Here is a 27,792-nt window from a genome sequence, read left to right on the forward strand (position 1 = left end):
AAGATGGCTGCTGAGAGGTCATTCCTGCTCTAGGATGCCAGGATTCTTAATGAGAAAGAAGGTACAAGGTCTGATGGGGCTCATGCTGCAATAAAAAGGCCAGAGTGCCAGAAAGGGCTGCACACTCCCACCCCTCCCAGGAAGCTAGGGTTCAAGTGGCATATTCTCCTGAGCTTGATACTGCAGGGCTGCATTACAGAACTGGGTAAACACTCAGAAGGAATGCAGACAAGGCACCATCTACTTTGCATGTAAGAATCTTTCATTAGCACAGGTCCAACCTGACAGGGTTTTTTCCTTGCCTTAACCATGGAGATGGGGATCCCTTTAACTTACAGACTCAAGTGAGTCTAGGGGATAGGGGGATAAGTGAGTCATAGAGGAGGAAGCTTTGGACTAAAATTCCTTCTATTTTCCCTTGAAGTACAAGGGCTCTCCATTCTTTCCTCAGGGGGATGGCTCTAGCCACTTTGTGTGCTTCTGGGGATTGTGAGAAGACCAAACAAAATGACAGCATTTGATAAGGATTTTTTCCTTAAATTTCAGTTTCAGTTGTCAGCTCCTATGGAGAACATGCCATTCCAGCAAAAGTCCCAGAACTTTCACGAATAACCTGGGTGCAGGAGAACAATGAGGGCAAAGACACAATGCCCTCTTTGTGTCTGATAGTCGGGTGCCTTGAGCCAAAAATCTCCTGAAACTCCCTGAAGATAACATGAGCATTTATTCCCATGACAGCACCTCTGTGACTTCCAATAACCTAGCTATCCACATCTGCTCCCCTCCCAGAAAGCGCTCAGGCAAGAAAAACAGTGTGCGTCACTAGTGTTCAGATGGCAGCTGCCAGAGATGCTGAGACAACTGTACAGCCTGGGCCTGTCTGGAGAGTTGGGGTGAAGGTGGTAGCAGGGGTGAAGGGCAGTGAAGAGGAAGAGTTGGTAAATGCCAAGACTCCTAAAGAGTTCTGGGGAGGGAGTATGGACATCAAGGAAATAAATCCAGTGATGTTTCTTAACCCAAACTGAGGGCTGTTTGGATTCCTTCATTAAGGATCAAAGACTCTGATCATAATCTCACTAGGCTGGGATTCTAACTGCTTTGTATGGGCTTATTTCTTGGGAGTTTATAAGGAGAAACCAACTATCTCTAGGTTTCCCTTCTGCTTCAGTGAAAGTAAGGCTCTTTGTGGCAGTTAAGAGTGTTGGAGATTAAGAGGAAAGAAATTCTGTCCCAAATGAAGCAGGCCCAAAGAGAACTGAGAACTAAATGAGGGAGATCAACCCAGGCTGGTGTGGCTCAAGGGGTTTTCTAAGCTCTACTCACCTGCCTGTCCCATAATCTTGGCTGCCCAGGGAGTCATTCTGCCACTCTAAGTAGTCTGTCAGGCCCAGGGGGTCTTTCCAGCCAAGAGTTCTACAAACAAGCTGGATCTTAGCCCTGTACCTTTCCAGGGAGCAGCATGTTCCAGAAGGAACGAAATTCATTTCAGTAAAGGCAGGAGTAGTTTTGTTTTGTTTTTTAATATCAATGATAGGAATATAAGACCCTTCCCAAAACCACTTCTCTTTCTGATCTGCCCTGGATTAAGCCCTGGAAACCTGAGGCCACACCTTCCCACTTCCTGTAGCCGGCCAGAGCCCAACATCTGCACACCCAGATTCTTTGAGCTCTGGCTCAAAGTCAGACTGTACAGATGGATGGCCTCATTTAAGTTTTGAGGTTTCCAGCATCCTGACTCTCAATGACAAAGTGGGAAAACTCTTTTTAGGATCTAGGAGTGGTTTGTACCCCTGGCCTCCTCCCCCCAAGCCCTTCTTTTATAAGTGACTAGGCTTTGGATTTCCTACTGATAGAGTTGTTTCAATGTTTGCTCTGAACTTCATGATGGTTGGTAGAGATGTTTTGCTTTTGATTTAGTTACCTCAGTCAAAGAGAGCAGAACCTATTACGCAAAGAGGGCACAAAGGGGCTTTAGCATACAATCACACTTGAGAGGCTTGGATTCCCAAAATCATAGAATTTCGGAGTTGGAAGGGCCCTCAGCTGCTAGTCCAATTCATACCTGAAAGATTCTTCATGGCTTTCAAACTAAATTCAAATGACTTACTCAGATGGGGAAGCCAGAAGGGCCTCTTTCTTACAGGGTTTCCAAAAATCTTGCAAAGTGCATATGACCTCTTTCTCTGGGAGTGGGAGACAGAGGCCTCAAAACGGAGGCAGGATCTAACTTCTGCTAGAAGTATCTTTATAATCAGAGGCTACTGAACTGGATGGGACAATCAGGGAACAAATTTCCTGCAGGGCTGTAAAGTCTGAAGCTTGCTTCTCTGGAGCTGAATATTCCCTAGATGTTAAATTGGCTTAGAGCCTTATCCAAAGTAAAGGACATACTTGTATATGTAGCTGGTAGGGGGAGGAGGACAGGATGGGACAGGAACTGGTGGGGAAAGGCAGGGTCCCCCTGTGAAGTCAAGACAATAGGAAACCATCTTAGTAGACAATTAATCGATGCACAGCTGCAGTGGCCACTGAATAAGAGAAGTGGTAAGGGCCTAAAACTGCTGGCTTCAGCTTAACACAGGAACTCTCTACAAGAGTACAAACTTTATTTTGATCTTCCAAACAGGTTGTTGGCATGTTAACTTTTTCTCTTAGGAAAATGCATAGAAGCTAGAGGGAAAGTTATCAGGCAGTAACAAAGAATGGCTACTCTGGAGAGATTATATTAGTAAGAACTTCTGGATTTTCTGCATCAAATTAGATTTAGATGATTAAATTCTACCCTATTTCTGGAGATGGGTTCGTTTAGAGCTAGTAATTTTCCCAGGTCCTTTGCAATTCCCCCTATTCATCTGCTCTTGAGAGGGGCAAAATAGGTTGATCCAAGGAAAGAAAAGATGTCAGGACTGGAGGACCTTTGGGGCCTTAGCCTGAGCCACATTTTAGATCTACAAAAGTGGGAATAGAGTCAAAGGCTGCTTTTCTCTTCTACCCCTAAGATGTGTTGGGTCAAAGTCATGGCTCCACTACAAGGCCATGTGTGGCAAGATTGGCTCTTGGGGAAGAAATTAGGTTACTCACTGTCTTGGGGACAATCTGTTTCTTGGGCTGCCCAATCTTGAATGGAATCCTACAAGAGATAAAGAGAAAAGTTACAGGAAACAGGGAAGAAAGTAATACTGTAAGGAAGGGGATAAAGTGGATTGTTGAAATCTAGATAACTATCTTTTACCATGCAAGGAGAACTGGATTTAGAATTAGAGGATACAGGTTTGGATATAAGCTCTACCGCTGGCTGTGTGACCATAAACAAATCACTTACTTCTGTGGACCTCAGTTTCCTTATCTGTAAAACGACATGGTTGGGATAGATTAGAACTCTTCTAGTTCTAAATACCCTATTTCAGGGGTATAAAGAAAGAGAGCAGGTAGATTACCACCTAAGATGCTATTTCCATCTCATATCCTTGTGGCTACTTATAGTTAGGCTTAGTTTTAGGGCGATGTTCTTCTAAACAGTGCTTTTTCAAATCCAGGTTCTTGAGAGCATTCTCCTGTCCCTATCTTTGCTGATAGTCACTATGGTATTAAATAAATATAAAGGGAGTGGGGAAAGGGAACTGTTTCATGAAGAATGAAACCGTCATGAGCCCCCAGACCTATGAGAACTTTCAAAGACAGTAGTTTCAGGCTAATAATCATAATACTTAAAAATCCTTATATTATTAAAAAACAAACCAACTCGTATTGACTATCTTTGATGCCTGATGACTCTAATGCATCCATGGATCTAAAGTGTTCTTTTTCCTGGCCAGATAGAAGTGACAGATCTCAGGTACACTTGGAAGACTGGTTAAACTAAGTTCCCAGTAGAAACTGATAAGATCCAAATGAAGCTCAAAATAGAATCTGGGATTCAATCTTAAATCTGTCTTTAAGTCAAGTCAACAAGCATTCTTTAAAGTGCTTACTATATGTCAAGCACTATAGATACAAATAAAAGCAAAAAGAAAATCACTGTCCTCAAGGAGCTTATATAATAATGGGTGAAGACAACATTATGACACACAAATGGGAGCTGAAAAGTGGGAAGGAGGGTGCAAGGTAGGTATTCACTTGGGGGCCTGGTGGTGAAATTTGGAAAAGTCACAAGCAGAGCTGGGAGAGAAGTGAAGGATGGCTGGTCCTGTGTCCTTCCTCGAAATTGAGGTCCTTTGAGGAACTCACCAATGAAAGAAAGGGGTTGCAGGAGAGGATGTTCTAGGGACTTGTTTTGGACCTACTAAGACGTTCTGTATCTCAGGTTCTCTACCTGAAAACAAGGAATATTCCTACTGAGAAGTGACAAGGTATAGTCAGTGGAAAAGAACATTAGATCATGAGTGACTTTAACCTTTCCAAGGCCTCAGTTTTCTCACCTGTAAGATGAGGACCCTATTACCTACCTTGCTTATCTCACAGAGGTGTTGGGAGGAGCAAATCAGAAAGGATATAAAAGTACTTTGAAAACTGTGAAGTGTTATATAATGGCAGACATCGTCATCATCATCATCATCATCATTATTATTAATATGTACATATTCTACATATTATTTGTATATTCTACATACACACATAAATTCACAAACACACATATCACACCAGATGGACAAGAGAATCAGTGCAAAAGCTAGAACCCAGGCTTAGGCTGGGAGGCAAAAGACACTTCCTGGTACAATTGTTGAAACTGTAGATATGTTTTTAACATCAGATAGGCTAGGGAGTCACTGGGATCAGCCCTAATCGATGAGCAAATTCAAGAGAGCCCTGGAGGCATGAGAATGAACTAATGACTTCTTACCACTCAGTTCTACTTTGCTTTATTGAGTATACCCATTTCCTCTAATGCAAACTTCTTGCTTCAAATGTTGCAACTTATCTGTTCACTCACTGATTCTACCACCCCCCTCATACTTCTTTTCCTCTGTACCTAGTTCTATTTGGTCCAAACTGACCAACATTGCTTCTAAACCCAACAGTGTAATTAACCACCGATAATAACCCCAGACGTCGATCCGGTGGAGAGGTTGGGCCAGCCTGAGTCACAGCGGTTAAATTTAATTTCTGGAGGACATCCTGTTTATTGTTAACCCAGCCCAGTAATTTGGGAGGGTTAACCCTTTGGGGACTGGCTGGCCCTCGCAGCAGCCAAAATTCACGTGGCTTTTATAAACAAATAATCCTCAACTGTATAATTACTGAGGAAAAGATCAGGCTGAGGGATAAAGAAGGGAAGAGAATTAGAACCTGCTTCCCTTTCTCAGACTGGCTATGAGGGACAACAGCTAGGTGAGAAAATCCCCTGAGACTCTTCTCTAATTTCGAACTATTCTTTCTAAAGGGTGAGGATTAAAGTCCACATATTGGTTTTAGATAGCTGGCCACTACCTTTAAAGCTATCTTTAAGGACCCCTTCTGTGACACTGCAAATAAGGTCCTCAGAGGGGCAACATTATGAGATCAGCCACTATTTTTCTTGAGACCTGTGGTGCGGAAAAGATGCCATGCTAGCAATCAGAAGACTTGGGTTCTAGCTCCCAGCTTTGAGACTGATAACTGTGTGACTCCTGGCACTTCTCTTCATCTCTCTGAAATGGTTTCCTCATCTATTTAAAACAAAATGAGGGGCTGGGGTGGATATTGAACTAGAAGTCTTTGTACAGACTCTACATAATTTTAATCTGAGAACCCAGCGGAAAAGTAAGACAAGAAGCAAAGCTGGGTCATTGAATTTCAAGGTGGTTTTCAAATGGATTTGTACTTAGAGAAGCAGTGCTCCTGACAAGGGAGTTAGGAATCTGGGTTCTATTCTTTATCATCTCTATCACTGATAGCTGGATTAGAATTATAATCATAAAAGTTTTAGATTTTAGAAGGCCATCTGAAGATCATCCAGTCTGACTGCTTTATTTCACAAATGAGAAAACAGTCCTAAAGAGTCTAAATGATTTGTCTAACCCACACAGTTAATGACAAAATGACTAGAATCCAAGTCTCTTAGGTTGGAAAGCTTTAATGATCTGGATTCTGACTTAAAATGTATTTGTCACTATTTTTAAAAATAGGGTAGAGGCAGCTCGGTGGCACAGTGGATAGAGCACCAGCCCAGGACTCAGGAGGACCTGAGTTCAAATCCAGCCTCAGGCACTTAACACTTACTAACTGTGTGACCTTGGGCAAGTCACTTAACCCCACTGCCTCTAGACAAAAAAAAGAAAAAAAAACAGGGTAGGAAAAGTCACCTAGTCAAATGTTTAACACAAGGATTTGGGAAGAAGTTAAGGTTACCATGGGTAGAAGGCACTGCTGAAAGTTATCATCAACCAGGGAAAAGATTTCTTGGTAGCAGAGATGTTGCAGGGTGCAATGTCTACGTATAAAGGAAAAGTCATATGCATAACAACATATCCAACTCTTCTGCCTCACTACTGAATTTCAGGCCTGCAATAACTGCAATGGCCTGATGTTGTTTTCATATTTTTATTGATCCTGCTCCACGTTACCATATTAAACATCCTAAAAAACTACCTGTGTCATGCCACTCCCCTGTCCAGAAAACGGGTCTCCCACTGCATGCAGGATAAAGTCCACTCCATGATCCTTTTTAAAAAATACAATAACAGCAATATTGTTTTAATAACAACTCTGAGTGACTAAGTCGTTTTGACTATTATAAATACATGATTTAACTATAAGGGCCCTATGACGGAAGATGCTATCTGCATCCAGAGAAAGAATTGATAAACAGAAATAGGTATAAAATTATTTTATACACACACACACACACACACACATATATGCATGTGCATATACATATGTGTGTGTATGTGTATGTGTGTGTCTAATGGTAGTCACTCTGGGGTGAGGTAGAGAAGAAAAAAAGAAAGTTACATGATAATTTTATTTTATATTTAAAAGGAATAGCAAGTTGTACATAATAAATTTGCAGTTTCATGTTCTATTATGTTATTGAAATGATTGTTTTATTTCTTAAATTAAAAATAAAATAAATATATTTTTAAAGAGGGACTCTGCTATAAACCTTCTGCCAATAAAAGATGCATTTATAAAGTGCATATCACATACAAAATATTATTTTGGGTGCTAGGATCATAAATTTAGAGTCCTAAGGAACATTAGAGACTTACATTTAACCTTTTCATTAAGTTTTTATTGATATCTTCTGTTTCGTACATCATCATAGTTATCCCAAGTATCACTTCTTCTCCTACTAAAGAGCTATCTCATATAACAAATATTGTTTTTAGACAGGAAATCAGATAATCTTATCAACAGAATGAAAAATGAAATGAAATGAAACGAAAAACACTTACAATGTGTAATACCTATGGACCTCCCACCACCACTGAAAGGTGGGGTTCATATCATGCTCCTTAAATTGTCATTTAAGGTTTCAATAGTCTAGGTAGGGCTCCTAACCTGAAGTAACATCTCTGTTTACAGTGTAGAGGCCTGGCAGGGATCAGATTTAAGACAGAGTGAGGTGCTGCAGAAAAAGCCCTGGCTTAAGAGTCAGGAGACCTGGGTTTGAGACGTGGCTTGCTACTGCCTCACCATGACTTTGGGCACAGCTAGTGGATGGCACTAAATTACCTCTATGGTCTTGTCCAGCTATAATATTCTTTGATTCTTAGCCTATTTCTCACTGTTCTTCAGTGAAAAGCTTCTGTTCTAACCATGCTGACCCAGTTACTCACAGGAACCTCCTGCTCCCTCAGAATGCCTTCCCATCTCTTTTCTGTCCACCCAAAACCCACGCTGCATAATCTTTCTCAAGTCACAACTCTCTTATCACATCAACCTCAGTGATTCCCTCCCTCTGTTTACTCCTAAGAACTGCCTATACTACTCACCTGGCATTTATCACATGACTCGCTTGGTTTTTGAAATACACATATCTCATCTCCTTAATTATGAGACTAAGTATCTCAAGGGCAGGATTCAGGTATTATGCTTGTTTTTATTTTCCAGAGTCTCATATAGTACTGGGCAAATACCGAGTAGCCATTCCAAAAAAATGTTAAGTGAATGAGATTCTCCACAGGAACTACTTATGTAGTTTCCTAAGTCATTCCATGCTTATAAAGAACTGCTGCTCCCAGATGAAGTAAAAATGATGCAACAACACTGCATTTTGGGTCTTAAGAGAAGTAGGAGCAACAAATACTCAGAAAAGATGGCTCTCTTGGGATCTGAAGACCAAGCACTCGGCTGCTACTCAGGGCAGGGGGCTAGCTTTCAGTCTGAAAAATGAGAGCTGGTAAAATCATCAGAGTAAGACAAGGGAAAACACATAAAAAGATTCAAGAGAGGAAATATCAAATAAAGGAACATTCTTGATTCATTTAGAAGCTGCCAAATAGAAGATATATACACATACTCTGTCATAGGACTGGCCTGAAAATGGGAATATACACCTTACTGTAGAGAAACTGGAAATCTTTTGCTAGAGAAATTGAGATAAAGACCCCACTGGTAGTACTGGTGGTGTGTCAAAAGAAGGAAGGAGGAAAGAACAACTATAGATTCAATATAACCTTCTATAATTTCCTCAATCTATCTCTGTGGTTTCCATGGTGTTTGAAGTGAAGTTTTGACTCTGCTCCCCTTTGGGAATGCAAAGTCTTCCTGATGAATAACAGCTGCTCTGGAAAAAGTGAGGCCAGGGTAACAACATCCCAGGATTCTGGGGAAGAATGACCATGCTTGACACAGCTAGAACACATAGAACTTATGTGCTCATGGTAGGCTTTGAAGGAACTCTTACTCCAGTGTATGGAGAAGCTCATAGTAATTCAAGGGGGACATTATTTATTAATCCTCATAGCACTCAAGGAAAACACAAAAGGTACATGGATTTAATTAGATTTAATTCAACAAACATTTATTAATTTCCCAACATGGATAAGTACTGGGAATTTTTTTTTATAAGTCCCTGCCTTTAAGAAATTTACATTCTACTTGGATTTTCCTCTTCGTATTACAGAAGAGGAAACAGAGGCTCAGGAAGAGGACAGTTTGCTATTACCTAGAGAACTTCATTGGACTGAGAGAAATCAAGAGCTTACAAATGAGTGTGGAGTGAAATTCCCCACTCTGCCTTGCTCTCCAGTTCATAAATGTGGGTTCCAGAGGGCAGGAGCAGCTGCCCAACAGGGAAAAACATTTTTCACAACTATTTCTTACATCCCCACCCCCTTACCTAAAACAAAACCAAAAAACCCAACTTCTATGTGTGCAAAGAGGGAAAAGGAAAAAAGAGATTCTATTTTCTTTCAAAACAAAGAAAAGTCAACAGGATGTTCTCCAAAGCTACAAATATACTTTTTCAAACAGTAAATATCTTTATTAGCAGCATGATGCCAGTTGGCTAATTTTGTCTGTCTCGGTAAAACCTTTCCAAAAAAACTGCTCTTGTGTAATATCTATTTACAAAAACAGCTCTTTTGCATTTTCAACTTGCGGGGTTTCTCAATCTTTTTGCTTGTCCCCTCCTCTTTCTTCTCTATTGCAGAGGCAAGGACAAAAGAGATGCTCAGACAGCACAGAGTTCCCTGATTTCAATCTGATTTCTTGACACCTATTTTCTTTGGAAAATTCTCCTTTTTCTTCATCAAGTGTATTAATAAGTTAATTAAATCCTAACCATCTTCTCCCAGCTTCTATCAGCTTTTGTTGGCCACTGAGCATGAAGTGTCCCTAAGTTTGGACTGGGAGTAGGGAGTCCCCTAAAATTATTTTTCATAAAGAAGTACATGATTCAGTCTATCTCATCCCATGAACTTTTGCTGTCCCTGGCTGGACAAGTGGTACAATTTGACCTCTAATGAGTAGGGGGCTAGAGCTGAGCAAAGAGCATGAGGCAGTCCATAATGGCTGAAGACTGGTTATTCCTGGGGAGTGATCTGGGCTTACTTACTATCTCGCCAGGAGCAGGAAAGTAGGTAAGAAATAGGTTGAAGAATTAGGTTTTTGCTGTCTGGACAGAATTTCTACCCCTTCTTCTACCCACCTCCATCAATGTCCTTCCCTGCTTCTCCCAAAACAAAACTAAACAAACCTCAGGGTCACTCTTATCTTCAGGTTTACTATCTCTGGTTCATAACTTACTCTACCAGAGATACCTTCTCACTGGCAAATGGATGGCAAAAAAACAAACAACTTCTCTGGTAGCCTTAGGGTTACTTAAGAAATATCTAGAACCACAGTAACAGCTCTCTATTAAGTTCCAGCTTCCCTGTTTGAAAGCATTGGCTGGTCAGACTGCCAAAGGAACAAGAAAAGTCCAGCCACCCCTAAGTCGGAAAAGTTTTGGCTGGAATTAAATAGTATCATGCTCTGTGTCAGTGTCCATGGCAACAGTACCTACAGCCCACCTCAGCTCCCCTCCCCCAAACAACCACCAGCATGACAGATACCCATTGCAAAAGGGAACATTAGCAGTATTTACCAAATGGAGGTAGAATATGTTGACATGTACTTTTGGGATTGCAAAGCACTTTATAAATATTAGCTAATTTGATTCTTACAACAATCCAATTACATCATCAAATCAGCACTATAGATATTAGTTCCATTTTATAGATGAGAAAGCTGAGGCTCTCAAGATCACGCAACTCTTTTCACTACATCATGGAGCCTGGAGCTGGAAGAGGCCTTAGTAATCATCTAATGCAGGGGTTCTTAATCTTTTTCCTGTTATGATACCTTTTAGCAATCTGATGAAATTCATGAACCCTTTCTCAGAGTAATGTTTTTAAATGCATAAAATCAAATACACAGGATGACAAAGGAAATCAACTTATATTAAAATAGCTTAAAAAAAGGACTCCAGTTTAAGAGCCCTTGATTTAATCCAACTTGTCTCTCCCTTTCTCCCTCTTTGGGGAGGCTGGAATGGAGGTCCAAACAGCTTTAATGACTTGTTCAGCTACTCAGTGGAAGACCTGGACTCCCTGACTCCCAGTCTGGAGCTCTTTCTGTAGTGCTAAAGGTGAGTTGTGTCCAAGACACACGGGATTGTCAACAGGTCAACAAGTTCTTACTACGGATCTGGCATGGTGCATATTTTCTTGTTTCACAGGTAAATACTTGTCCCAAAATTCACTTTTGCCTGGACCAAGCTAACAGTTTGAAACAGAATGGAGATTGTTTCCTAGGTAGTCAGGTTAATTTAATTCACATTATAACAAGGCACTACGCTACACATAGGGCAGAGAAAAGATATAAAGGTGAGAAAGATAGTACTTACCCTCATAGAGAGCACAGTTTAGTAGATGAGAAAAAGCACATATACACATAAGGAAAAAACAATGCGACTCTATCTGAAGGAGGCTCAAAGGAGGTTTTCAGGAAAGACAGCACCTGAACTGGTGCTTGAAGAGAAAGAGCATAAGTTAGGTTATGGAATAAAGAGCACAAATGCCTAGAGGTGATAGAGCACTCTAATAGAAGCCCAGTTTGGTCATGTAGAGTATGTGACATGGAGCAGTGTGAAATAAAGATGCAAAGGCAGGATGGAATCTGACTATGAAGGATGCTGAATGACAGGCTATGAAGGCTATATTATATTTAGTAGTCAACAAGGTGGCTACTAAAATAGACTAAAGCAAAGCGGTAATGAAGGCCTGAATTAAAATGGTGACAGTAGGAAGTACTGGAGAGAGACAGAAGAGGGAAACAACAGGACTTGGCAACTGACTATGTTAGGAGTGAGGGATCACTCAAAGAGGACTCAGAAGTTCTGAGTCTGGGTAATTGGGAGAATGGTGGTGGCAGCAACATGCTTAATGAAACACAGAAACTGGAAGAAAGGGAAGATTTGGGGTGCAGAGTAGACGAACGGTGATGAATTCAGTTTTGGACAGATTGAGTATGGGGTAATATTCAGTTGAGGATATTCAACAGGAAGTTGGAAATTAGGGATTGGAACTCAGGGAAAAGGCCAGAGGTAAAGCTAGAGCTTTCGGAGTCATCTTCACAGAGTTGGCCATTAAAGCTATAGAAGTACATATAGGGCTTTGTCGAAAGAGACACTATAGAGAAAGAAAATACCCAATGACAAAATTTTTGCTGCTGGAATTACCAAGTGAGAAAATCAAGAAGTAAAGAAAATGAAGGAAGATGAAGATGGCAGATCACTAAAAAAAGAAAAAAAAAGGCAATCTGTGTTTTCTTGTAGTTGTCTTGAGAAAGTCATAGATATTATGGTGTAGTGCAGAAATGTCAAAAATGCAGCCTGCAAAACTCCCAAGTGCAGCCGAACCAGATTAAAATGTAATTAGGAAACAATTAACAAAATAAACAAAAATACAATAAAACACGCATAATTTTATATTTTAAAATTAGGTCAATAGGTGTCCCCCAAGGATCCTTATGTGTGGTTTAGGGGCCCCCGTTTCTATTTGAGTTTGACACCACTGGTGTAGTAGATACAGTCCTGGTTTTGGAGTCAGGAAGACCTAGGTTCAAATACTCTCAGACACACAGTAGTTGTGTGACCCCGGACAAGTCACTTAATCTCTCTGGGCCTCAGTTTCCTCATCTGCAAAGTGAAGGGGTTTGAGTCACTGACCTCTCAGATTCCTTCCAGCCCTAAATCTATGATCCTATGGTTTTATAGATATGATCACATTTATTCTCACAACTCTAAGAAACAGTATGTATAAGGGAAATGATCTTTTATAGAGAAATTTACTTTACAGAAGGGGAAACTGAAATAGAAATGAACTAGTTCACTTGGCAAGTCAATAGTTGAGCAAGGGATCAGATCTAGCTGGCCTGACTCCTTTTATACTCTAAGGACTCCAGAAAGAATCATGCAGCTTTTAGTTCTGGTACTACGATCTGTTCTCACTCCTCCCAACTAGGCGGTATCCCCAGTAGCTACGAGTAGAGGTAGAGTAGCCAGTAGAGGTAGAAAGGATGGGCTCCTATTGTAGAGCCAGTTCTAGAAGCATGCTTGTGGCACATGCTGCAGGTACAACACCTTTACCTTATCCCTGATTCTGGAAACTGTGTTTGGTTCAGCCAGGGTTGACCTATGGGACCAGAAGCCAGCTCAGAGTGCTAAGAGTCAAATCTACACCAGCCATGGGAGGCTGAAGCTTTCTTCCAGTTGCAATAAACAAGACATTCTGGCCAAGAATGTTGCTTCAGTGAAACTGGAAGACAGTCATCAGAGATGGTGTTGCCAAGGCTGTGCTTGACCAGTTTCCAAACCCACAGTACAGGTTTCCATAAACAACATGGACATAACCTCTTGGTTGCCTGGTTCTTTCTTCTCTCCATCATTATAAATTTTTAAAAATAAAAACAATTCCCCCTGCCACCATATGTTCATTTAGTTGGTATCAAAGAAAGCTTGTAGTCTAGTCTAGCCTCCTAAGTGGTCTGCCTATTTCCACTCACAGTATAATCCATCATACACATACTCCCAGATTACAAATGAATGAAAAGCATTTATTATGAACTTATCATGTGCTTCAATACACAGTTTGTATCATATCCATCCCATCCTAAAAAACCTTCAATGGCATTCCAACATGTATAGGATGAAGTCCCAAAGAATCCTGGCATTTGAGACCCTTGATAATTTGACCCCAATGTATCTTTCTAATGTTATCTTCCACTTCTCCATTCAAATTGTTTTCTGCCCAAGCTAGACTGGAGAGGCTATGTGGTAGAGCAGAAAGGCTACTGGATTTGGAATCAGAAGAATTAGGTTCATATTCTTGCTCTGCTACTTACTACCTGTGTGACCTGGGGCTGACATTTATATAATGCTTTAAGGTATGAAAAAAACTTTACCAACATTATTTCTTTTGATCTTCACAATAATCCTGTGAGATAAGTAAGTACTGCTATTCCTCCATCAGGAAACTGAGGCTGAGAGAGATTAACTGGCTTGGTTATGGTCACACAACTAATAAGTACAGGAGGCAGGATTTGAACATACATCTCAAGTGATAGCACGTTTACTGCTGTTTCCTTTATAATGTACTGCCTTTCCATCTGGCTTGAGCAGAGATAGATATGGGTAAGGTAGCAAGCCACTTAATTTCTCTGGACATCAGAATGAATTGGAATAAGGTAGAAGTCACTGTACTCTAGATGTCAGTTTTCTTATCTGTAAAGTGAGGAGATAAGAACAGGTGATCTCCAATGTTCCTTACAATTCTAAATATAACTCCTCACTCTCCCTGATATTTCTTGCATATTTCTAGTCTCCCCTGCCAGAATGTCCTTCTTTCACCTCTCTCCTTACATAAATACTTCTTGTTGTTCAATCATTTCAGTCATGTCTGACTCTTTATGACCCATTTGGAGTTTTCTTGGCAAAGATACTGGAGTGATTTGCCACTTCCTTCTTCAGCTCACTTTTACAGATGAGGAACTGAGGCAAACAGGGTAAAGTGACTTGCCCAGGGTCACACAGCTAGTAAATATCTGAGGCCACATTTGAACTCGAGAAGATGAGACTTCCTGACTCCAGGCCCAGCACTCTATTTTGAAGTTAGCTGATTAGATAAATTGGCTGGAGAAGCATCAGGTACAATGGGAAGTACTGGATTTAGATGCAGGGGACATGGGTTTGAATTATAACTCTCCTACTTATAGGATGATAGATTTAGATCTGGAAGGGATCCCAGAAACCATCTAGTCTGAATTTATCATTTTATAGATGAAGAATGGAGGCCGAGAGAGAGGCAGCTAGGTAGCATAAGTGGATAGAGTGCTGGGCCTGGAATCAGTCAACAAGCACTTATTAAGGGCTTACCATATGCCAAGCACTGTGCTAAGCAGCTGAGGATACAAAGAAAGCAAAAAACAGTCTCTACCCTTAAGGAGCTCACAATCAGGAAAACTTGGGTTTGAATCTAGTCTCTATTAGCTGTGTGACACTGAGTAAATCACTTGACCTCTGTCTGCCTCAGTTTCCTCAATTGTAAAATGAGGATAATAATAGCACTGTCCTTGCAGAGTTGTTGTGAAGATCAAATGAGATTATATTTGTAAAGTGCTTAGCACATGTCGGGCATAAAGTAGGCATTTAAATAAATGTTTATTGATTACTGATTAACACTAAGACTCAAATACTTTGGTTCCCCCTCCATCCCCATTCACCCCAGGGCCATAACCTAGAAAACGTCCTTTCACCTTTGGTTACAAATAAAGCAGAAAAAACTACACTATATTGGGATCCCTAGGTGGGGAGACCCCAAAGGCCAGAGAAGAGTGCTGCAAAATTACTGGATATGGACAAAGCTGTTCTCTTCCCTACTTTAACTTCCCAAATAGTAACAGTATTCATCATTCACAAATATTTATCGTGCACCAGATGGATCCATGCCACGGCAGTTGGCTTTAGAATGACAGACTGAGGGTAACCTTATGAAAGGACTTTAGGTCATCTAGCCCATTTCATCTCTGGTAAATCACCATGGAATCAGTGCATGGAACTACAGAATATAAAAGTTGGAAGGCAGCTCAGAATTCACTTAATCTAATCCACACCTGAGCAACATTCCTGGCAAGTGGCCCTCCATTCTCCTCTAGAAAAATGACTACTTTCTGAGGGAGCAACCATTGAGCTAAAATCGGCCTCTGCAACTCCCATCGACTGATTCTAGTTCTGCAATCTGGTGCCAAATAAAACAAGTCTAACACTCTCCACAACACAACCTTCCAAAAACCTAAAGACCTATCATGTTCCCTCTAAGTCTTCTCCAGGTTAAACACACCCAGTGTCTTTAACTGGACCCTGAGTGGGTCCTGAATCTCTTCGATGTCCTGGTCACTCTTCTCTATATGCTCCCCAGGTCATCAATGTCCTTCCTAAAATGTGGCACTCAGAACCTAACACAATACTTCAGATGTGTTCTGAGAAGCAACAAAAACATCAGGATGATAAACCTTCCTTGTTCTGGATCCTATACTTCAGTTAATGTGGCCTAGGATCACATTAGCTTTGTTGGCAGGCACAGCACATTGAACATGCTGTCCAACTAAAAACTTCCCTTTTCACACAAACTTTTTTAGCCACCCCTTCCACACTTTGAACTTGTTCACTCAAGTTTTTAACCCAAGCATGGAACTTCATATTTATTCCTACTAAATTTCTTTAGTTCATTTTTGCAACCCTGTTGCAATCTTTCTGGATCCTGATTCTGTTATCTAACATACTAGCCATCCCTCCCACTTTCGTGTCCTCTTAAAACTTGCTAAGCATGCTATCTCTGCCTTCATCCTTGCCACTGATAAAAACACTGAACATAAAGGCCAAGGCCAGAGCTCTGAGTCACCCTCCCAGAGCCCTCCCCCAGGCTGACATCAAACCATTAACTACTATTCTTTGGGTCAAGTAGCTTAGTCAGGTCTGAATCCACCTAACCATGCCCAGTCCACAGCTTTCCCTCCAGTCTAAAAGGATATCAGGAGAAACGTGCCAAATGCCTTGCTGAAAATCCAGGTATATTTATGTCTACAGCATTCTATTCATCTATCTTTCTGGCAGCTCTGTCAAAAAGGAAGTACAGTTGGTCTGATTCAGATCACTATAGCAAAAAGCAGAATGTGATAAATGCCACAAGAGATGGGTGAAATGCCATAGGAGGAGTTCAGAGAAGGGTGAGACCACATTTAGTGAGAGGAGAGGAGAATAAAGGAAAAGCTTCATGATATAGGTATCATTTGAATCTTTATCACGAGATGAGGGAATGAGCAGTTCCACTTGGTAAACGCAGGGTGTTAGGTATCACGATGGCATCTGTACAGCTTCTTCCTTTTGAACCTTAGCTTGGGGGCAAGGGGGTCATGCCTATACTCTTAACTTCTACCCAGTCCTATAGTAGAGCCATAGCGAGAGAGCTAATAATAGCCATTTACATACCAATTCCACAGCACTTTCAGGTTTGCTAAGTGTTTTATATATACTATTTTGTTTGATCTTCACAACAACCCTGCGAGGAAAGTCCTATTATCTCCATTTTACAGATGAGAAAACTGAGGCTGACAGGGTAAGTGACTTGCCCAGGATCATACAGCTAAGTGTCTCAATCAGGATTTAAACTTCATAATTCCAAGTCCAGCACTCTATCCATTGTGCTACCTAGTTGCCTAACGTAACTGAGCCTCAGCTCTTAGACATGAATATTTGGTATTTAGATTTTTCCCTTTTTTTCAATCAATCTGTCATTTTAAATAGGTACACTTGGAAAAAGCCACTAGCAATTACCAGTATTAGGATTAATCTAATCAAATGATATTCCTCTAAGAAATTAAAAGCATGCAGATGTAGTCTTGTTTATTCTCACAAACTGCATATGTGGTAGAGTCAGTCAATCAATATTTATTAAGTGTTTACTATGTGCCAGGTACCATGATAAGTGTCGGCAGAAAGGCAAAAAACAGTTTCTGCTCTTAAGCTGAGTATAAAGTCAGGTTCACTTGGCCAAGGACCCACAATTAGCAACTAAACCAGGGCTTGAGCTCATGCCTCCTATTTCCCAGGGTTAAAGTACTTCACTCACACTACACTAACACTTTCTTTTGAGTTAACCTTCCAGGGCATCCATAAACCTTTGTACAGGACAAGTCTGACTGTCTCTCCTCCAAGGTTTCTTTCTCCTAATCTTATCTGTGATCTTTAAGGTTTCAGAGAAAGGTGTCATGGTAAACTCAATTACAAAACTTAATTCTACTTAATTTTAACTCACTCCTTAGGGAAGAAGGTATTTACTCTGTATCAGAGACAAGGAAATAGACAGAGAATCTGGTTTGGGGCTACATGGTGAATAACGGAGTGAAGACTTGAGTCCCCAGTGTCTTCCTCTTAGCTAGATGCTCAGACTCCTGGGCCATCTTGATTAGAAATGGATGGTCTTTGAAGGAGGGCACACACCAACTAAACAAACAGGGGGGTGGGCGGGCCGCCTGCATAGAGGAAGTTGGGAACAAAGGCCATTAGATCTTTATGCTAAACCCAGTGTGCAAAGGGCACTAATGTTGGACATTTTTCACCATGACATTTTGAAATCGCAGCTTGGCCCAGAACAATGGCTTCCCTCAGGGAGCCATGCTCACAATGCCCTATATCTCACTCACTAATGGCTGGCACATCCCCTGAGCTTGGTGAACTTGACCTTGGGCTAATGCCTCCCATGGTGGCTGTACGTCACTCTGGCCATTTTTCCCACCCCTGGAATTCCAGGCTTTGGTGAATGAAGAGATTGATTCCAGGAGCAGGAAAACAGTTCCATGCATGAATCAGATAGAGCAAACCCTGGCTCCCTGTGCCAGCCATTGAGCCAGGAAACTGAATGTGATTGTATGCCTGGTCACCAGAGCTGTTCCCCTTTCAGGGGGAAAGGGTCAAGGTCCACGCAAGAGATGACGTGAGCTAAGTCTAAAGGGAAGAGAGACAAATCTCAGCTTTGGGAGACAAAGCTGCTCTCTTTAGCACAGTCTTATAAGGCAGGGTACAAGAGGTGGCTTGAAAATGTGGTAGTATAGGCCTATGACAGCATTCTTTTCTGTGCCTACAGCAGCACTTACTCACACACTGTCCTCTTCTCCTAAAAGACCTCAAAAACCCGGGGCTACAGCCTCACTTTTACAGAATGTTCTTCTTAGTGAGAAAGATAAAAACAACTTCCTTGAGAACTTCCCCAAAGAACCTCTCTCACTCAGTAATCTTCTCCCAGGTAGAGAAGTAAAGATGAGTTCTGTTTGATTTGTAAATTATACTCTGAGCACTACAAGGCAACTGCCCTTTCTGGTTCTAACCTTGAGAAAACAGGAAATTCATAATGTGCTAAGTAGGGATGAACTATCCATAGAAGGAAGATGAGGCTACACTCTAAGAAACTGATTCCGCTGAGGAAGAATATCCCTGTCCTATCACTGTCTGTCTGACAGGCAGGCAGAAGAGGCTGTGATTTGGTTCTAACAGGACTGGAACATTAACTTTTCTAGGTAAAGGCCTGCAATTGGCCTCTAGCAGGAAAGGACATTAGAAAAAGAAGCAATTCCTGGAGGGGCTTATTAGGTTATTACTTGGGGCTCTACCGAATCTGCTTTGGGCTGTCAGTTCAGTATCTGCACACACATCATAACACAGCAAGGAGAAAGGTAATCAAAAGTGGTTTGGATTTCATACTACAAATCTGTTCCTGATGTTTGTTAGTACATCAGCTGCTTCTAGGAAGAGTTCAGTTTCAAATGTCCAGGCAGAGAAATAGTCTATAACTAGCCCTTAAAAGAATGTACATTCAAACCTCTCTATGGCTAATGAACTTATCTAAAATGCTTTATGGACAGTTCTCCTACTCTTATACTCTAGGCACAAAGGTCTTGGCCAAAGGCAAGGCTCAGTAAAGCTGACAACTAGGCAGGAAGGTTCCTGAAAGTCTCAATAAAATATAAGAGGGTAAGGAGGGGTAAAAGGTCTCTCTTCCAAGAACAAAAGTCTTGTTCCAAGAACAAAAATTAATCCAGCATACAAAGAACAACCTGCTTTGCCCAAATGGAGTCCCAAAGTCAATCAATCATCAAAGGCTTACTATGTATAAAACATTATCAAATGAAGTAGCAAATAAGGGCTAGAAGTACTGCAGAATAGGGACCTTAACAGTTATTCAGACCTCTGACACTTTGTTCATATAGTATGTATGTGTTTATATATATGTGTTTATATATTTATATGGGTTTTACTATATTTTTGAGAATAAATACAAAGATCTAGACGGTACTAGAATAACAGTGCTATACATTTAAGACTACTGCTGTACAGCTCTAGGGTTGTGAGATTCTCTTTAAACTCCTTTTCTAAATGATTAGTCTGCTTAGGAAGGGTGAATTTTGGAGGCCTGGTTACATGAAAAAGGGCCTAGGACCTGGAGTCAAGAAATGATGGCCTCAGTCCTGACAATTACCAGCAGTGTGTCTTTGGACAAGTTATTTCCTAGGGGCCTCAGTCTCTTCATCTGAAAAATGGGGATATCAACACAGACCCTATGTACCTCACCAGCTTCTCTCCATACAAAAGACAGGGTGGTACAATGGAAAGAGCATTGGCTCTGTAGTAGGATGACAGTTTAATTAATACTTGTGTGACCTTCAGGCAAGTCACTTAAAATGCCATTTAACCTCCTTTGGCCTTAGCTTCCTCCTCTGTAAAATGACAGGGTTGGATTAGGTGGCTTCCGAGGTTTCTTCTGGTTCTAGAGAGATGATTTCATGATGGACTTCGTAAAAGGTTATTAAAATTATTCTTAGCGGTCTGGGCAAAGTGTGGTTTGGGACCCAAGAGGTGACAAGGTCCAACTCAGCCCCCACCCCGCTAGGGCCAAGCCATTCACAGGACATAAGATCACAGAAATGGAAGGGGGCTCGGGGATCATCTTATCGATCGGGTCTTATCCCTCTACAAGGTTCCTGGCTCGCAGCTACCCAGCCTCCGGGGACGGGGTAGCTCCTTTCACCAAATCCGTTTCCTGCACTTCTCGGGGAAACTTCGCAGAAGCGCCAGAGGCCTGCTCCCGGACGGGGCCAGCCTACCGCCGGCCGGCGGGGAGAAGCTCGGTCGGGAGACCCCGGAAGGGGGGCGGGGCATCCCAGCCGGGGGTAGGGGACATTCGGGGACTCAGAGGCGAAGTGCGGCATGAGGCACGAGGGGAAGCCTAAGGAAGCTCGAGGTGGAATCCACTGGGTCTCACTCACCAGCTCATGGCGGCGGCCCCGGTGTCTGAGCCGCGCGTTGCGGCCCCGGCCCAGGCCTCAGCCCTCAGCCCGCTTTGCCACGGCCACTTCCGGATTCGGGCCGTCTCCAGGAAGTGACGAATGAGACACTCCCGGAAGAGAGGCGGTGCGCATGGCGCGGCGGGGGGGGTCGGTACCGGGGCACGTAAGGGGTGGAACCTAACGTGGTTACCTAGTAACCCTTTCGCTGCGGAATCTATCGTCTACATCTCTGCGATCCTGCCCTGTCCTAGTGCAGGCTCCCGCTGGCTCCTTTAAGCTGTCCCTGTACACGCTCTCATGCCTCTTCCTTGCCTCAGGTTCTCCAGCTGCAGAAATGAATGCGACAATGCAGTAAAGCACAACACGCATTTATTAAGCGCTTACTGTATGCAGTGCAAAAAAAAAAAGAAGAGGAGGAGGAAGAGGAAGGCAACCCTGGTTTCTGCGGAGCTTCGGAGGTAGAGGTTGAGCCCGAGTTAGAAGAGAGGGCGATAGGAAGGGACAGCGAGGGGTCGCAGGCTGGACCTAGAGTCAAGAAGACCTAAAGTCCAAATTCTGCGTAGCTGTGTGACCTTGGACAAGTCATTAGACCTCTCATCTGTAAAATGAGGATAATAATAGCCCCTACTTTACGAGGTTGTTGTGAGGATCAAATGACTTAACATGTGTAAAGCACTTTTACAGACCTTTAGGTAAAAGAGTTAGTCATTATTATTGTCATCCTTCATATCGGGGTTCAGGGATCATTTTCCAGGTTCACTGATAAAGTCGAATAGAGTGCCATGGAAAGTGGGGAATTGGAGGGTTAAGGGATTGTTAGGTTATTGCAGAAGTTGGAGCAATGGATTGCACACAATTATCTTTATTACTTTGTTGTTTTCATTAAGTAATCATTTATTAAGTGCCTGCAAAATGCCAGGCACTGTGCTATGCACTAGAAACATATAAAGGACATAACCTCTGCCTGAAAAAGAAGCTTACATCTACTGGGGGGGGGGGAGGCAACATGGACACAGATAAGTAAATAGATAATATTAATTAATTAGTAGATAACAGTGATAGATAATAAGTAAAACTCATTTTGGTGAGGGAGAACACTGATAATCCATGACTTCCCTGTGGGGGAAGGTGAGCAGATGAGTCTCAGATGCTGCAGAGAGAGTAAAAGGCTGAACATTGAGAAAAGGCTATCATTTTGCAATGAAGGGGTCTCTGGTAACTTTGAAGAAAGCAATTTCAAAAGAATAATGAGGTCTCCTGCAGGAAATGGTGTTTCAGTCAAATCCTTCAACAAGAACTTATTAAGGGCATACTACTACGTTCCAAGCAATGTACTGGGGAGACAGAGACAACATAATGCAGTCCCCAACTGAAGGAGTTTCTAATCTATCAGGGGAAACATACTCATTTAAGTCTACAGAAAATATCTGGAAAGTAAATTACAGGGTATATAACAGCTGGGAGGATCAGGAAAGGTCTTTCGTGGGAGGTAGCACTTGAGCTGTGCTTTGTAACAAGCAAGGGGTTTTAAGATGTGGGCATGAGGAGGGAGAGCATTCCAGGCAAGCAGAAGAACCTGTGCATGAGATGGAATGGAATGTCATGTCAGAGCAACAGCAATGAAGGCTGAGATAGGGTCATGGCAGCTAGGGGGTGCAGTGGAGAGTTAGGAAGATGGGAGTTCAAATCCAGCCTCAGACACTTACTAACTGTGTGACCTTGGGCAAGTCATTTAACCACTGCCTGCCTCAGTTTTCTTCATCTGTACAATGGGGGTGATAATAGCACTTACCTCCCATGGTTGTTGTGAGGATCAGGTGAGATAGTAATTGTAAAGTGCTTAGCCCAGTGCCTGGCACATAGTAAGCACTATGTAAATTTAGCTATAATACTAATAATTGTTGTTGTTATTATTACCTCCCAGGGTTGCTGTGAGAATTAAATGACATCATAATTATAAAGCACTTAGCTCTAAACAAATGTTACTTATTAGTGGATGCTTGGAAGTAGAGCAGGGGCAGATTTCAGAGATGTTGTGGAGGTAGCAAGATTTAACATATCAATGGACATGTGGTTAGGGAGAGTGAGGAGCCAGGCATGATTCAGATTAGGAACCTGGGTGCCTGGAAAGATGGTGGTACCCTTTATAGAAAGAGAGAAGTTGATGTCCAAAACAGAGCTTTATTTTCTCCATATTGAATTTGAGATACCTAGGGGACATCCGTTAGAAATTTCTAATAGGCAGAGGATTCAGAACTGGAGCCAGATATGTAGACTTGAGAGCCATCTGCATCCAGTGGAAATTAATGAAGTCACCAAAGAGAGAAAATGGAGAGAGAGAGGGAGAAGAGAAGGCCCCGGACAGAGCAAAGGAGACTGGAAAGGAACCCAGGAGCCAAGAGAAAACAGTGTCACAAAAGCCCAGAGAGAAAGGGGATCCGAGAAGAAAGGGTAGTCAGAAATGTCGAAAGCTGTAGGGAAGTAAAGAAGGATGAGAAGGAAGAAAAGGCTCACACAGTCAGTGATTAAGGGATCACGGACAACTCTGAAAACAATTTCAGGGAAGGGTGAGCTTAGGCGTCAGATGTAAGAGGCTGAGGAAGTGGATGCAATGAGTGTATACCGTTTTTGGGAGGAGAGATATAGAATAATATTTGAAATTGATGGTAAGGTCTACTGAGGGTTTTTCAGGTTTTAAGGAGGTTTGGATATTGCAAAGATGTTTGTAAGCAGGTGATAAGGAACCAGTAGATGGGGAGAGACTGAAGGTAGGCAGGGAGAGAGCCAAACCTCCGAAGATGCTATAGAATTTTAGATGCAGAGGTGAGGAGGAAATGCATTTCATCCATGTGGGAAGCTCAATGAGAGCTTGGATAATGCCAATGGCCTGGGGGCCTCACTTTTCCTCACCCCACATATCCAGTTATTTGCCAGATCTTTTTATTTCTACTTCCAAGGCATCTCTTGCATCTGACCCCTTCTCTTCACTCATACAATTACCACTTTGGTTGAGCCACTCATCACCTTTTTTTATTTTTTGGTGAGGCAATTGGGGTTAACTGACTTTGCCTAGAGTCACACAGGTAGTGAGTGTTATGTGTCTGAGGTTGGATTTGAACTCAGGTCTTCCCGACTCCAGGGCCAGTGCTCTATCCACTAGCACCATCTAGCTGCCCCTTCCTCATCACTTTTTGCCTAGATTATTGCAATAGCCTCCTAATTGGTCTCCTTGCCTCAAGACTCTCATCACTTCAGGCCTTCCTACACACAGCTGCCGAAGTAATTTTCCTTAAGCGCAGATCTGACCATGTGACTCTCCTACTCAGTCTACTCTACTGCCTTCCTACTGCCTTTAGGATGAAGTATAAACTCCTCTGTTTAGCCTTTGAAGTCATAAACAACCTGACCCCATCCCATCTTTCCAGCATCACTGGACATCACTTCCCCCTTTCCCTCCAACTCTTTGATCCAACCAAATAGGCCTTCTCCCTGTTTCTCTCACATAATAGTACATTTCTAACTCCCTACCTTTGCACTGGGCTTTCCTCAGGCCTGGAATGAGTTGCCTCAGCATCACAGAGACCCTTTTTTTCTCTAAGATGAAGCTTAGGCACCCCCTTCTGCATGAGACCTTTCCTGATCCCCCATCTGCTAGCGTCTTCCAAAAGTTCTTGTATTTTAACTTCTGTGTACAAAAATATACATTTTTGTACTTATTAACCTTATATTCATGCTATATACTACATATAGAGCAAGTATATTTAACAATATATACATATATATAGAGAGAAAGAGAGACAGAGACAGACAGAGAAAGAGAGACAGAAAGAGACAGTTAAATAGACTTGCTTCCCCCTTTGGAATGTAAGCCCCTTGAAAGTAAGGATTGTTTTATTCTTTGTACTTGTGTCTCTAGCACTTGGCAAAAGGTATATAGTAGGAGCTTAATAAATACTTGTCGCTTGACTAGTCATGCATATGTGTGTATATAAGTGTATATTACAAATGTATGTTACTATTTCTTGCCCATAGATTATCCCTAGGACATACTTTGAAGGCTGCTTATTACCTCCATGGATCTTTCCTCTCCCCTGTGGAACACCTGTACCTTTGATTCTATGAAAATTGTGGTTTTCCAAGATTCAAAGCTAAAAACATCATTGGGAGAATATTCATGTTAACAAGATGTGCAGAGGAGCTGCTTGATGTCATTGAAAGCATTACCCAGTTTCCCAAGCTCAATCCAGCATACTCTCTTCCCCCTATTCACCTGGGGGCCCAACTCACCGTCCACTTTTAGCACGGCCCAGATGTAGGTGCTGATGCACTAATTCAACAGATTGTCCATCCCAATACATGTCATAATCTACACAATTGGCACTTTTCTTCCATTTAGTTTTTCCTGTATAGACTTAATCTCTTTTGCATAATTTTGGATCTCACGAGGAAACCTGACAGAGTCAGCATGACCTTTACTCTAACTTGAGTAGATGGTCTTACTGCACACAGACAGCTGATTTCTGGCTCCAGCAGTAATCAGTGGCTACCTCTATTACCCAGCAGTATCCTATATTTGTTGGGGGGGGCCCAACTCCATTGGTTGTATCTTAGCGAGGGCAAAAAGGAGCAAATTTATTTGTTGATTATATTTATATAAACTTGCACCTGCCATTATCATAACAATAGGTCACATTTACATGGAGCTTTAGAGTTATGAAAATTTTCTGCACATATGGTCTTATCTGATATCTTCATGGTATACAAAACTGGCAGAAAACTCTATTAGCGGTCATCTAATCCAACTCCCTCAATCTAATAAATGATCCTTACAATAACTTAGCAAAATAGGTAGTACGAACATTATCTCCATTTAACAGATGAAGAAAGTGGGGCCCAGACAGATGGAGACAGACCCAGGGTCCCACAGTAAGTCTGTGTTACAGCTAAGGCTAGGACCCCCTTGGTGATGTATAAAGCATCATGCTCAGCCCCAGGGGAGATGGAGATGCGATTCGGGTCTGATCCTTACCCTCAGTTTCCCTGGGCTGCGTCATCTTTTATTCTCTGCCCTGGAGAGCTCCCTCTACTCATGAATCCTCAGAGCAATAGGTGCTGCTTACGTACAAGTATGAGCTGTATTGTCTGTGGTAAAAGCTTCCTAGGGGGCTTGGAGCAGGTAGGGAGAGGGACACAGTTCAGAAGAGTCTGGGGAGTATCTGTCTGGTTCCATTCCTGAACATCAGTCTGATGGGAGCTGTGTTTGACAGGACCATCCTGAGGTGAATCTAGTCATCAAGCAATCATGTTCTTGTGTACTTCTCTCTTCCATGAGTTCATTCAAGTCAATCCCAATATCTGTGAAGGAGAAGAAAGGGAAGGGTCATCACAAAAAGCCACATGTAGTCTGGAAGCAGTGTCAACATTGTGTCACCCAGATAGATTCTCTGGCTATGCCTTGGTGAGGGAGGAAAAATGTGCTGGAAAAATGTTGCTCAGGGATATGCACACCAGGGATTTTGGACCATCTGAGCCACTACTATCTACCATCCCAGTCATTGTCCAACTACTTGGTACCCACAGTGTTCTTGTTTGTTTGTTTACTGCTTTTATTTAGTATCTCTGATGTTCTAGGGCAATTTCTCCCATTTTACCACAGCTGCAGATTTTCTTTATTTTCCTCACCTATGATCAGTATAAGATCCCTTGCTGCAAGAGACCCTAGAAATTATCTAGTCATAATGTCAAATTATCATAGGTTTATGGCTGGAAGGGACCTTGAAGAAAATTCAATCCAATTCCCTCATTTTACAGATGAGGAAACTGAGGCCCAAAGACTTGCCCCATATCACATGGGTCCTCTGATTATAGATCTGGTGATTTTCCCATTATACAACACCACTTCCCAATCAAAGCCTCATTCAAAGTAGCATAAGTACCAGGCCCCACAACAATAACAAAACCAGGGTAGCATCTCTTTTTAAAGTAGATATCAACACAGAAAATCCAGGTCATATGGTAATTATCCTAGGAGCCCCCTAGAAGCATATCCAGTAGGACCTCGGGGGACCTAGGAGGAGCACAGTAGAAGCTGGTTGATGTCTCCAAGGTTAGGGGAAAGTTGGGGGAAGAGGCTGGTGTTATTACAGTCAGGGAGCCAGAGCACTGAACTATGGGGGCAGCATCTGTAACCAATAGACCTAATCATCTCTCATCCCACCCCAAAGTTGGCAGCTAGCAATAGATAAACCAGGGCTACTCAACCTTGGGGCTGGTGTTTGTTCCAGGTTAGCTCACCATAATCTGGTTGTATAACTAATCATCCTTGGGGAAGAAATAGATGGAAAGCCAGCATCAACCAGCACGCCAGGTGAGACCTCTTCAAGGCTCAGCAGTGCCAGGGGCTCTGTGGTTCCTTTGTGGCTTTCCTTCCGTATCTCTCTGTTTCCTTGAGTTGTGTTTTCTGTGCTGGGTGGTTCATTGAGGAGTCTGACATTAGCATAGTGCCTAGCGCATAACAGGTACTTAAAGTTCATTGATTGACTAAGGTTTTTATGGTCACAAAGAACAGTAAAGGGATGTGTGATGGTGGCTTTGTGCCTATCACAAGATCACTAACCACACCCCTCCCCCATCCCTGACAATATTTTCTAACAGTTCTTCCCTATGTTTCCAATAGGTGTTTAGAATTCAAATAGGTCAGAAGTGGAGGAACCTTGATAACTAATGATGGGAAGAGGAGATGCTCCCTAAGACCATTGGGAATGTGAAAGCATAGAGAAGCTACCACCTCAGGGACCAAACTCAAATCCATTTTCCCTAGGGCTGCAAAGTGCTGACTGTGCTCTGCATTCCTTTACCCACCTGTGGGTTGTGAAGTCTGCCTGCATGTGTCTCATACACACCATCTGCATGTCTGACCCAATTCAGCTAACTTTCATTGGCTGCAAGGGGAATTGGGTCAGAAAGAAAGGGGCCACATCAGGGTGAGCC

The 27,792-nt window shown here is 42.2% G+C and overlaps 1 protein-coding gene across 3 annotated transcripts in view; it reads right to left on the reverse strand.

Annotated features, from left to right (window-relative positions):
- BIN3 (bridging integrator 3) overlaps positions 1–20,902 on the reverse strand; it is a 43,831-nt gene extending 22,929 nt beyond the window's left edge. Inside the window, exons 1-2 of one of the 3 annotated variants that reach the window (XM_020975771.2) lie at positions 20,782–20,902; positions 3,082–3,130 (exon numbers count right to left, since the gene is read on the reverse strand). In XM_020975771.2, the coding sequence (XP_020831430.1) occupies positions 3,082–3,130; positions 20,782–20,789 (57 nt within the window). In that variant the 5' untranslated portion in view covers positions 20,790–20,902. The remainder of the gene's footprint in view (positions 1–3,081; positions 3,131–20,781) is intronic. The other 2 variants (XM_078149645.1, XM_078149644.1) reach the window with 2 other exon arrangements.
- Between the last annotated feature and the right edge of the window lie 6,890 nt (positions 20,903–27,792).

The sequence above is a fragment of the Phascolarctos cinereus genome, unplaced genomic scaffold, assembly GCF_003287225.1.
Source record: "Phascolarctos cinereus isolate Bilbo 61053 unplaced genomic scaffold, phaCin_HiC Scaffold_2;HRSCAF=192, whole genome shotgun sequence".
NCBI lineage: Eukaryota > Metazoa > Chordata > Mammalia > Diprotodontia > Phascolarctidae > Phascolarctos > Phascolarctos cinereus.